This window comes from Microcebus murinus, chromosome 2, assembly GCF_040939455.1.
Source record: "Microcebus murinus isolate Inina chromosome 2, M.murinus_Inina_mat1.0, whole genome shotgun sequence".
NCBI classification, from domain to species: Eukaryota; Metazoa; Chordata; class Mammalia; order Primates; family Cheirogaleidae; genus Microcebus; species Microcebus murinus.
This window is the reverse complement of record NC_134105.1, coordinates 31,102,727-31,115,478: the sequence shown is the minus strand read 5'-3', so window position 1 is coordinate 31,115,478 and position 12,752 is coordinate 31,102,727. Positions and strand designations below refer to the sequence as shown.

The 12,752-nt window shown below is 36.3% G+C and overlaps 1 protein-coding gene across 6 annotated transcripts in view; it reads left to right on the top strand.

The window, feature by feature from the left end:
• The window catches only part of FOXJ3 (forkhead box J3), a 141,378-nt gene that overhangs the window by 115,830 nt on the left and 12,796 nt on the right, over positions 1–12,752 (top strand). For 5 of the 6 annotated variants that reach the window (XM_020290055.2, XM_075997124.1, XM_020290054.2 and 2 more), the window contains 3 exons: positions 2,456–2,584; positions 5,677–5,851; positions 9,466–9,873. In XM_020290055.2, coding sequence (XP_020145644.2) covers positions 2,456–2,584; positions 5,677–5,851; positions 9,466–9,873 — 712 coding nt within the window. The remainder of the gene's footprint in view (positions 1–2,455; positions 2,585–5,676; positions 5,852–9,465; positions 9,874–12,752) is intronic. The other variant, XM_020290059.2, reaches the window with a different exon arrangement.

Genomic DNA, 12,752 nt, shown 5'->3' with positions numbered 1-12,752 from the left:
GAACAAAGTGAGTCTGTCACTTCAAGGAAAAGAATTGACAATATCTATTGCCAGTGATAAAATTTTAACTTTTAAGCAAAAAGTAGAATGTTAGAAAACTTATATCCACCTCAGCGAGTCTGATAGCTTCCTAGTCTTTAAAAAAAGGATTTTTCTAGTGAGGTTGGTGGTGATAGTAACAAATGTAATTTTTTAATGAAACAGAGGATGAAAAATTTGTTATGGTCTAAGATTCTACATTGCAACCAATCTTTAAAAAGTTGCCACTTGCCGTGTTTTGGTGTATTATCAAAGAAGACAGTTATCTGAAAAGTCTGTTAAATATTCCTCCCTTTACCAAGTTTCTTTATACTTCCACCCAAATAACATATTGCAACAGATTGAATTCAGAAGTAGATACGAGAATCTAGCTGTTTTCTATTAAGTTGGACATTGAGATTTACAAAAATATAAAATTATTACTCTTCTCATTTTATTTATTGGGGAAATTTTTTTAATGTTAACATGTAATTGTTATTTTAAAATTAATAAAAATTTTAAAATTTTTGAGTTTCAGTTTCTCATAGACCAATTATTGATTTATAACCATAAGCAAAAGCCTCCATGGTTCTTAGTTTTTAATACAGAAAAGGGATCTGAGACCAGTTTGACAACTGCTGTTCTATACTTTGATCTGTGTGATTACATGTATATATGCCCATTTTGTAATAAATAAAATAATTTGTGTACTTTACTCTAACATACTTAATAAAAAGTTTATCCTTCCTCCAAATAAAAAAAAGAGTTGTCTAAGATAATGGAGAGTAGTTCTGGCTTGAGAGATAGGTAACTATGCATGGACAGGAGAGAATGAGCAGCCACGTAAATCACTATGGAATGCTTATACTTTGTTGATACTATTTTGTATAATAACTTTTTAATTATTCCTAGGAGTCCATAAGGTTGACTTTTATGAAATTTATACTTGAAGTATTTACAAGAAAAATCTTGGCCAGAGTTTTCTTTATTCATTCTTGTTTTTTCTTATACTCTTTCCCCTATGTATTTCTTTCTTTCTTTTTTTTTTTTTTGTGAGACAGAGTCTCACTTTGTTGCCCAGGCTAGAGTGAGTGCCATGGTGTCAGCCTAGCTCACAGCAACCTCAAACTCCTGGGCTCAAGCAATCCTGCTGCCTCAGCCTCCCAAGTAACTGGGACTACAGGCATGCGCCACCATGCCCGGCTAATTTTTTCTATATATATTAGTTGGCCAATTAATTTCTTTCTATTTATAGTAGAGATGGGGTCTCACTCTTGCTCAGGCTGGTTTCGAACTCCTGACCTTGAGCGATCCACCCGCCTCGGCCTCCCAGAGTGCTAGGATTACAGGCGTGAGCCACCACGCCCGGCCTCCCCTATGTATTTCTTAGACACTTATTTGTTCCTAGCTGATGTCAGTGTGGAGCAGTTTAGCTTTGCCTTAAGTATAGAGGGATATATGCCTAGTTTTTCATATATTCCGCCTCTTTTGACAAATGTTAGTATGCATTGAGCATGATCCTTATTTCAACACAGACAGAAGAAGCATGATCAATTGGTTACTAAATTCAGCAAATACCTATTAACTGTATACTGAGCAGAAAACATTATGTTGTTTGTGCTTGCTTATTGAGAACTCAAGGAGCAAACAGTCTAGTGGTGGTAGACCATAAAGCCAAATGTGTTAATTGTTCTGATAAAAGTAGGAGCATAGAAAGAAAGTTGATTGTAGCATCTGAACAGAACCTTGAAGGATGGTTTTTCTGTTTTAAAAATACATTTTTTAAGTTTCTAATTAAAAATTACAATGGTTATTATAGACAAACTAAAGCACTATAAAAATGTACACTATCAAGTGTAAAAGTCTTCAGGAGTCCCTAGCCCCTGCCAGATAACCATTGTTAATAATTTGGCATACAGTTCACATCTAATGCATATATTAGCATATTGCTTTTAAAAATTAGGTCATATTTATGACTTTGTGAATGTGTTGGGCAATTAAGTCTCAAATTTTCAGTGTTGAAACACTGATATCAGTGGTATTTTTGAAAACTAGTTTTTGATGCCTAAGATTTTGACAGAGCAGTAGTTTTGCTTATAGCTTGATCAAAAATAAATTATGCAGTATAGAAATATTTAACAGTAAAAATCTGTAATCCTCTCATTAAATGTTTATGGACTACTTATACCTCATAGTAAATTGAATTTATGTACCTCTGGACATTTATGACCTTTAGTTTGAGAGTTTTGGGAAAATTATTTCATGGTGAACATGGAGTTATTGATGAGGGGCATGATATTGAGGTAAGCACCAAAGGAAAGATCACTGATAATTATGTCTTACTGTCATACGCATGCTTGGTTGCATTTTTGTAGGGTTGCTTAAAAGAACTCTCTATAGTAAGAACTACTTACTCAGTTGTTGCTTTTCTTTTCAGGTAACATTGTACAACACTGATCAGGATGGTAGTGATAGCCCACGCAGTAGCCTTAACAACAGTCTCTCAGACCAGAGTTTGGCATCTGTTAATTTGAACAGTGTTGGAAGTGTGCATAGTTATACTCCGGTAAGTCTTGGTAAAGTTGGTATCTTTGTTGAGTATTCGTTTAGTACTTAAAACTCAACTAAGTGTAATTGGAATGCAAATAAAAAATGAAGACGTGTATTTCTCACTAATTCATTAACTTAGTGAGTAGATCAGGCTTAAGCAGAGCAGATTTTACCTAGATAGTGTTATAATTTGGTACTTATATTTTACTAAATTACATATTTTGGTCTACTTTGTTCTGCGTCTAAGTGAAAAGCAATTGGGGCTGGGTGTGGTGGCTCATGCCCATAATCACAGCACTTTGGGAGGCTAAGGCAGGAAGACTGTTTGAGGCCAGGAGTTTGAGACCAGCCTGGGCAACATAGTGAAACCCCATCTCTACAAAAAAAAAAAAAAAAAAGCCCAGTGTGCTGGTGCATGCCTGTAGTCCTAGCTATTTATGAGGGCTGAGGTGGGAGGATCACTTGAGCCTGGGAGTTGGAGGTTACAGTGAACTATGGTTGTGCCATTGCATTCTAGTCTGTGTGACAGTGAGACCCTGGCTCCAAAAAAGAAGAAAAAGTATATGGGAAGATATGCATAGGTTATATGCAAACACTATGCCATTTTATATAAGGGACTTGAGCATTTGTGCATTTTGGTATCCTGGGTGGGGGGATCTTTCTAACTAATCCCCTGTGGATACTGAGGGATGACTGTATCTAGACACATTATGGCAAATTTTAAAATTTCAGAAGTAATCACCCATATAAATACTTTGGGAGAAAAAGTAAGTTACATATAAAGAAACACAAATCAGACTTCTCTTCAATAATACTAAATGCCAGAAGATAATGGAGCACTTTATATGGAGTTTTAAGGGAATAGATTTGGAATAACAAATGTTAGGCCCAGCCAGTGTTTTATTTGCGAAGGCAAGAGAAAGACATTCTTTGATATGCAGAGCTTAGAAAGTATCCTGCCCTGTTTTCATGTGTCCTTCCCCCCCCAAATTACTTAACTGATCAAGAGGTGAATCAAATTAAAGATTCAGTAATGATGAAGTCATGATATAAAAAGACTAGTTGGAGCATTGAGGCAAACTAAACAGAGATTTAATGATTTTTAAGTTGCTTTTTAAAATAATTTAAATGTTAAAAATCTTGACCAAAAGAAGTCAAAGAACAGAGAATAATATCACAAAATATAATAACAGGGAAAATTAAAGAAGCCCTTATGGAACTAGTTGACAGTAAGAACTAACATGTTCATTATGCCAATAAATGTAAGAAGCTTAAACTCTCCTATTAAAAGCTTGGGCTGGGCATGGTGGCTGGTGCTTGTAATCTTGGCACTTTGCAGAGGCCCAGGTAGGAGGATTGCTTGAGGCCCAGTGTTCAAGACTAGCCTGAGCAAGAGTGAGACCCTGTCTCTACAAAAAATAGAAAAATTAGCAGGGTGTGATGGCACATGCCTGTAGACCCAGCTACTTGGGAGGTTGAGGCAGGGAGATTGCTTGAGCCCAGCATTCAAGACTGCGGTGAGCTCTGTGATGACACCACTGCACTCCAGCAAGGGTGATAGAGCAAGACCCTGATTCAAATGAATAGATAAGTAGATAAGAAAAGATAGACTGCTATTTTCATATAATAATAAAATGTCAAGCGGTCAACCAGTCCTTAAGCAACAATGCAGTGGCAGCTGCTGGTTGGGTTTGTCACATATTCATAGATAGAGCCTGTAAGGCCACAGTGAGCCCATGTAGATTGAGATAGTTTTATTATTTATGCAGACTGTATAAGCCAATCAGCGTGGTGTCAGCTTCCTGCATCTCATCCTTGGCAATACCAAGACAGAGGACCAGATGACAGACTACATGAGTAGTAGGTTACTTTGTAATGAAGGAACAAATTCCATACTGCAGCTAAGCAGTCTTATAACCTGCAGCTGTACCACAAGAAATAAGGCAGAAAGTTCCATGCCTCACATAGCCAAGGAGATAGATGAGAAACTGTTTCTTAGCAACTTCTGGAAAGATAAGAGAAGTGGATAAGAAACTACCCCATGGCTACTATCTGCAGGATAGGGAAGACACATGAGAATTTGCTCCTCATAAAACAACTTGCCATCCCATGTTCCAGGAGAATCACGGGATGTTCCACCAGGGCTTAGATCATCCTGCCATGGAGCTTTGCCTATATGGCCTTTGTGGTGACATATAATGTTACTAGGATGCCAACAGTAGAGCTAGTCCTCTATGTAAAATTCATATTTTCTCATGTTGTTATAGACTCCTTATGGGCATAATTTTGAATGGCTACATGAATTTCTAGTGAGTGTTCATGCCTTCATTTTTCAAAACATTAAACAAATGGTAGTTTACCACCCTTTCATGTAATTGTTAAGAAATTCAGCTGATCATTTTTTATTAATTGTATTTCTGGTTATGCTGCCTTCAAAGATAACTTTTATTTTTAAGATGTTTTGGGTGCTTTTTTCCCCCTTGCATAGGTTGAAGCCCTGATCTGTTCTGTCTTCTTCAGAATCTCCTTTGTTTTTTACCTCTTCATTTCTCTTCATTTTTAAAAATTTCCCTAAAAATGATGAGTTAGGCTTATTTAAGCTCCTTGTTGCTTTGCACAATGCTGTACATCTGAGTCATAGTACTCACATTTGAGTTTACATACTTAAAGATTAATTGAATAAATGAAAGAAATGTTAGTAGCTTCATAGTATAGTGGTGTTTGAGATGAAATTGCTTCTATGGAAATCAAGATGAAGATTCTACAGAAACTGGGGGGAATTCCAAGCCTAATTCATCACTTATTTGTGTATTTGTATGATCTTGGGCAAGTCATTTAACTTCTTTGAACTCTTTCCCCTCTTCTGTGAAATGTGGAGGAGGTTAGATTAGTATTTCTGTAGTTCTTTAAGATCCAGGTTAACAATTTTGCTGTCTGTTCTTTTTTTATGTGTACCCAACTTAACAAAGGATGGGAAAGCCTAAAACAGAAAAGTTTGTTTCCTTGGGATTCCAATGTTGGCACTAATGTTTGCAGTTATATATTTTATTTAACAAACAAATTATAACATATAGCCACTGAATTAGTTTTGTTTTCTTTTAATGTTAGGTGACAAACCATCCAGAACCAGTCTCTCAATCATTAACTCCTCAGCAGCAGCCACAGTACAACCTTCCAGAACGAGACAAGCAACTTCTTTTCTCAGAATATAATTTTGAAGATCTTAGTGCCTCATTTCGGAGTCTTTATAAGTCAGTTTTTGAGCAGTCACTTAGTCAACAAGGTGAGTTTTTTAATATCTTTTCTATAAACATAGATGTTTATTGAAAAAAGGTGTTAAAATTACTTTCACACAACCATTGTTATACTTTCTTAATCTTATTATCATCATAATTAGAATTGGATGATTATATTATGTCCCATGCCTTTATGTTGTGTATATATTTATGTCATAGCTCAAAAATGGAAGATAAATTTCATCTTGCATACCTATTCTGCTTGGTTACTAGTGGTGTCCTGGAGCATTGTGTTGGAGAATTTTGACACTGCATCTATGCTATGTGGGAAAGACTGCCATGATTAATTAGCGATGTTTGGCATGTAAAGTATTTGAGTAGCACATGTTGCACCACAAGAATAGATGTACCTTGCATTTATTCTCACTGTTATTAGCAAAGATGATAGTTACTGGAATGTTGTAGCACCAAATTTGTGATTGCGTGTGTGGCACTTATACATGGACACGTAAGCTAGTGGTAAGCTCTGGGTCATTGTTTTACACACATACTTAAATCAGAGTTTAATACTAAAAGTGATTTTAGTTGAGATGCAGTATTGCATCTCAGCCAAATGCTAGATTGTTGCTATAATGTGTTCATGTCCCATTAGCTGCTGGTTTAATTTTAATCAGAGTCATGTGATAGGATCAAAATGTAGAATTATCTTTTCCCTACAGAATGCTAGTCAGAAATTGTTGGGAATTCTCTTGAAGCATTTCCTAGTTACTTATTTGGCAGATTAAGTATTTATACCACATATTTTATTCCTTTCCTGCTGCTATAACAAAATGCCTTGGAATGGGTAATTTATAAACAACAGAAATTTATTTTTCACAATTCTGGAGATTGGGAAGTCCAGGATCAAGGAGCTGATAGATTTGGTGTCTGGCAAGGGGCCCGTTCCTCATAGATGGTGCCTTCAAGTTGTGTTCTCATATGGAGCCCAACACTGTGTCCTCAAATGGCAGAAGAGATGGCAGGGCAAAAGGGACTAGCTAGTTCCCTTGAGCCCTTTTATAAGGATACTAATCCCTAATCCACCTCCTAAAGGCCTTACCTCTTAATACCATCACCTTGTGGTTTAATTTCCAACATAACGAATTTTGGAGGAACACATACATTCAAATTATAGCACCCCAACTCAGAGAGTCTGCTTGTTCACAGCAGTGAGCAAAGTAGACAAAAATTCCTGTCCTTACGCAGTTTGCATTTAATACTTGTCACAAGCTCTGAAAGTTAATATTGTATACTAATATTATTTATATTGATGAATATTGATAGTATGTACATGAAGTGGCTTTTTCTGGTTTTGGAGTTTAAAGTAAGATTCATATATTTTCTCAATTTTGTCTTAAATTTTCTATCTACAAAAGTATGAAAAGAACTAATAGAAGACTTGGCTAAGCAAGTACAACCTTGGTGATCATAATAGAAAAATACTGGCTTTGAAATAACAATGGTGACAATTTTTGAAGCCTATAAGTCAGTTTCATCACACTACAACAAAAAAGCATTGGTAGGAATTCTGGGTTCTAGTCTAGATTCTATCATAAAGTCAACTGAGTTAACTTCACCTCTCTGGACCTCAGTGTCCCCATTTGTACAATAAAAATTATTAGACTAGATCAGTGGTTTTTCAAATTCTTCTTTTCAGAGTGCTTGGCTTTTATAAAGGTATTTTATTTTATGTTATGTTACTTATCTTTTTAAGAGATGGGGGTCTCTGTTGCCCAGGCTGCAGTACAGTGGCATCATCATAGCTCATTGCAGCCTCCAACTCCTGGGTGGTCCTCCTGCCTGAGCCTCCCAAGTAGCTAGGACTATAGGCACACACTAACACGCCTGGCTAATTTTAAAATTTTTTTGTAGAGATGGGGGTCTCACCATGTTGCCTAGACTGGTCTTGAACACCTGGCCTTAACCAGTCCTTCTGCCTTGGCCTCCCAAAGTGCTGAGATTATAGGCGTGAGCCACTATGCCTGGCAATTTTATTTTATTTAAAAATAATTTGAGATTAAAAATGTTGGTGTATTCTCACCAAGATTTATTGTTAAAGAAGAAAAAAAAATAAATAAAAAAAAAAAATGTTGGTGTAGATCATATATCAAAACTTATCAAATGCTAGGTTTTGGAGGGGGTGCAGTGGCTTGAGCCTATAATCCCAACACTTTGGGAGGCCAGGGTGGATGGATCACTTGAGGCCAGGAGTTTAAGACCAGCCTAGGCAACATGGCAAGACCCCATCTCTACAAAAAATAACAAAAACCAGCCAGACATGATGGTGCACACCTATAATCCTAGCTGTTCTGGAGGCTGAGGCAGGTGGATTGCCTGAGCCTGGGAGTTGGAGGTTACAGTGAGGTGTGATTATACCACTGTACTCTAGTCTGGGCAATGGAGTGAGATCTTGTCTCACAAAAACAAAATAAAACAAACAAAAAAACACCCCCCAAAATTAGGATTTTATTGGAAATAGATAATGCGATTACTGCCTTCTTTCATCTTACTGTAATACCTTGTAGATTCCCTATAAATGACTGTTTTCCAGGGCCAAGGCAAAGAAATAGTATTAATTCTTCTACCTATAAAAACTTGTTAAGTTTTAAGGTTATCTTACAGTGTACTCAAGTACATTTTTACTATTAATGACAAATATGAGAATAATTTTATCTTTTTTACAAATTTTGTTTTATTGACTGACACTATCTTGTGGGGTTTTCTTTTTCGTTTAATAAATTTTTTTAGCATTAGGCACTTCTGGCCTAATCACTGTCATAGCGTCTAACATTTACTGAGCTCATCCTGCAGCTTGCACTTGCATTATGGCATTTAATCCTCACAATAACTCTGAAGTAGGTGCTGTTTTCTGGCCCATTTATATAGGTAATTGTGGCTTAGTATGTAAGTAGCAGTGCAGAGACTTTGATCTCCTACTTTCTGATACTATAAAGTTTGCACTCGTAACCCCTAAACTGTATATGTATTAAGAATGTTCCATAATAGTAATTAAAAAGAATAATGGAGATGAATGCCTTGTTTTGCTTAGTCTTAAGGATCCTAGCCACTTTGGCCTTAAGGTTTTTGGAGTCGCCAATGATAAGAGATCAGAAATAACTGGACTTTTATTTCTCCCCTCTTCTTCTGTCAAAGCCTTGGTCTTCATGCCTATAGGAAACCATTCTGGGTGTGACCCAACACCTTTTTCACTTTTTTCCTACCGTTTACTTGTCTTTCAATATTCAACTCAGTTGTTGTCTGTTTAAGGAAGGCTTCTTTATATCTTGATCTCCTTCTGGCTGAACAGGCAAGGAACAAAGTTTCCATAATCTTCTGTATACTTTTGCTGTATTAATTATATTTTTGGACATAATCTTATTAAATGTCTGTCTTCTCGACTAGACCATGTGCTATTCGAGAGTTGGGGATAATGTTTCTAACTCTCCTCAGGAACCTCAGATCCCAGTGTATAGTGGATGTTGCATAAACACTCGTTAAATCTGAACCGTGTTGCTTCTTGACAACATATGTTTTTGCTCTGTAAATAATTTTGCAAATGTTTGTCATAAAATTCAACTGAAATCTAACCATAAATGATCTTACTCTCTCTGGCTGTTTTTAGGTTTGATGAACATCCCTTCTGAATCTTCCCAGCAATCCCACACTTCGTGTTCCTATCAGCACTCTCCTAGCAGTACAGTGAGCTCTCACCCACACAGCAACCAAAGCAGCCTGTCCAATAGTCATGCCAGTGGCCTCAACACCACAGGCAGTAATTCGGTTGCACAAGTCTCACTGTCCCACCCCCAGATGCACACGCAGCCGTCTCCACATCCACCCCATCGACCGCATGGTTTACCACAGCGTCCCCAGCACCCAGCACCGCACCCACAGCAACACAGCCAGCTCCAGTCCCCTCACCCCCAGCACCCCTCTCCACATCAACACATACAGCACCATCCGAACCATCAGCATCAGACGTTAACACATCAGGCACCCCCACCCCCACAACAGGTATCCTGTAATTCTGGTAAGTTTTTGTCTCCTGGCTTGTGTTTGGCTAACTATGAATTAGGATCTTGGGGCTCATGTAATATTTAATACCAAAACCTATTTTCTGTGTCTTTTTGTGCTTCCTTGCTCTAATCCTATAGTTGTAATTCATTTTTAATCCATGGAGTGACCTGGAGATTTTCTTGATGAAAATTTATTGTGGCAACATAGGCAAGCTCAACAACCCTTGCAGGTTTTGGTTTTAACTTGTTTTGTCCTTCTGCCCATTGGAAGTGTTTTTGTGATCATTTTAAAGGAGAGTGGAGTATACTTTCGGTCTGCATTCTCTTGTGATGTAGTCTGGTATAGAAGAAAGAGCATAGTTTTATGTTGGAAAAGACCTATATTTGAATCCTCATCATAGCTCTTACAATCTTAGGCAAATTATTTAACTTCTTTTAGCCTGTTATTGTCTCATCTGTATAAATGGAACTAAAATACTATGATATACAGTATTGTTAGGATCATGTTGAGAATACAAATGTGAAATGCCTAGACTAGTACTTTGTATTTAAGTATTCATGAATATTGTGCATCTTTTTTTCTTTGCTTATTCCTGCCAAGTATTTCATCCCTGAATGATAGATTGCAAAGGAAGAAAATCTTCTTTATATCCTGCTTTAAAAAAAAAAATCTGTTGCTCTTGAGATAGATCTTGATGGTTTCTGGTGAGGTGCTTAACTGACATTGCTTGCAGGCCAGTCTTTGCACTGTGGAACTCCAACTTGGTGCCATGGACTTTAAAACTACAAAATGAATGAGGCCCCTTACAGTGGTACAAAATACAAGTCCTTCCCTTAGCTTGCCTGGCCTTCCACTTACCAACCATGTCACTGATGAAACTTTTATTCTGGAGGGAAGATTTCTAAATACTAGACAGTGCTAATTGTTGTCCACTAATTAAAAATTGATCATTGTTTCAGGCGCTTAGATTGTTGTCAAGGAAACAAGCTTTAGATAGTGCATACTGTCTCTTATATTGTGACTTTACGATAAAGCTTAAATTTTTCTGGAACTGTTTCCTTATTAAATGGAAAAGATAAAGTAAGTTTTAGGGAGAATTAAATGAGATAACATATAAAAATACATAGATATTTACCTGGAATTTAGTAAGTGTTTGATAAGGGTTAATGTCCTATCCCCTTTCTTTCTCATAATTATTCATGAAGTTATTTGAATTAAAATTTGAAATTAAAGCTTTCTTTTTAGTATTTTTTTCATACTGTTTGTGTTGTTTTACCAAAACAACAAAATTTAATTCCTACTTTGCATATAAACAGATATTTAAATTTTTTGCTTCACAATTGATTTTCTTTTCTTGGTTACAATTTCTAAGTAGGTTCTAGAGTAAAAATGAAAATTATATATAGTTCCTGCCTTGATGGAATATTTCCTAAACATTTTGAAATGATTTTTAGATGTATGCCTAGATAAAATTTACATAATAATAGAGTTTAAATTCTTTTAGTGTTAATTCAGTCACTGTTGCCTCCCTTTAAATATCAATATGTTTTTCAGAAATTTAAGCCTATTAATATGATTTTGGGGATTGACTTATGAACTGGGTATCAGTATAAGTCTGTGATGCTCTGGTCATACCTTTCTTTTCCTTAAGTCTAATGATTTCCAAGGGAGAAAGAAGTACATTGGAACTGAAAATAATCCATGATGTGCCCTTATTGTTCTGTTACACAAATGGTAGCTTGCCGGAGAAGGAAAATAGACTTCCACCCTGGGAAGTTAGGAATAATCATTGTGGTTATGATAATAATTCATCTCTGTGAATTATACACTTATTTATTGAGACTAAGCAGGTTGTCTTTAACAAGGAAGAATGGAGGGAAGAGGGAAGGAATGGAAGGAAGTGCCTATTATATACTAGGCAATTTAGATACATTATCTCATATTATCCTCCCAAATCAAGTATAAATTACCACATTTTATAGTTAGGAAAAGCACAGCTCAAAGAACTTAAGCAATTCGCTCAAGATCACTCTAATAAGTAGTAGCACTGAAGTTTATATCCTGACTTTGAAGCTTGTAACATCATTTATTCTAAAAGGACTAAAATTAGCAGACACTGAGTGGGTAGGGTTTATTCAACTACTCTCTGCAGTTTGCTTTATTTTTGTTGGCCAAGTCAGCATTTATTAAAGGAGCTTCCTCACTCTCTTACCCCTAACAACCACAAAAAATTAGTTGTGACAAGAGTGCCCTAGTTCCTTGGCATAATTCCATGTACTACCCTGAGCCTTTGACTACCTGTGTTGTGTTTCTTTTTTTCTTTAATTTTTTCTTTCTTTTTTTTTTATTAATTTTTAAAATATTCTTTTTTTTCCCCACCTGAACTCATACTTGCAGTACATACCTGTGTTGTGTTTACCTCAGGAGATCTAGATGCTAATACTGCTTTGACTATTTTAGTACCTAAAATACTATTAAGGTTACTTTAGTCATATAATTCCTTTGAACCTTGGTTTCCTTATCTATGAAGTTCTTCCTGTACTAGAGGATCTGAGTCTGGTAGACTTGCATGTTTGTGGCTTGTTTGGGGCATTAGTTTAACATTCACCCCTGACCCCAAACAAATTTCTTCCTAAATTATGAGTTGGTTGAGGGCAGAGTCATATTGTCTCTAGTTAATTTTTTATTTAAAAAGTCTATGATTGGCAGACTTTTATAAATCAAGTAGCCAGTAGTTGATACAACTATGAGTTGTCTGCAATGTAGCAAAAAACCCTTTTTATTACTTTTTACCTTCATCCATCCAGGAGTGATCCTACAGTGACTTGGCAGGAATTGCTGAATAGAGGATTTTCTTCCTCCATTCAGCACTATCTCATTGAGGGCAACTCT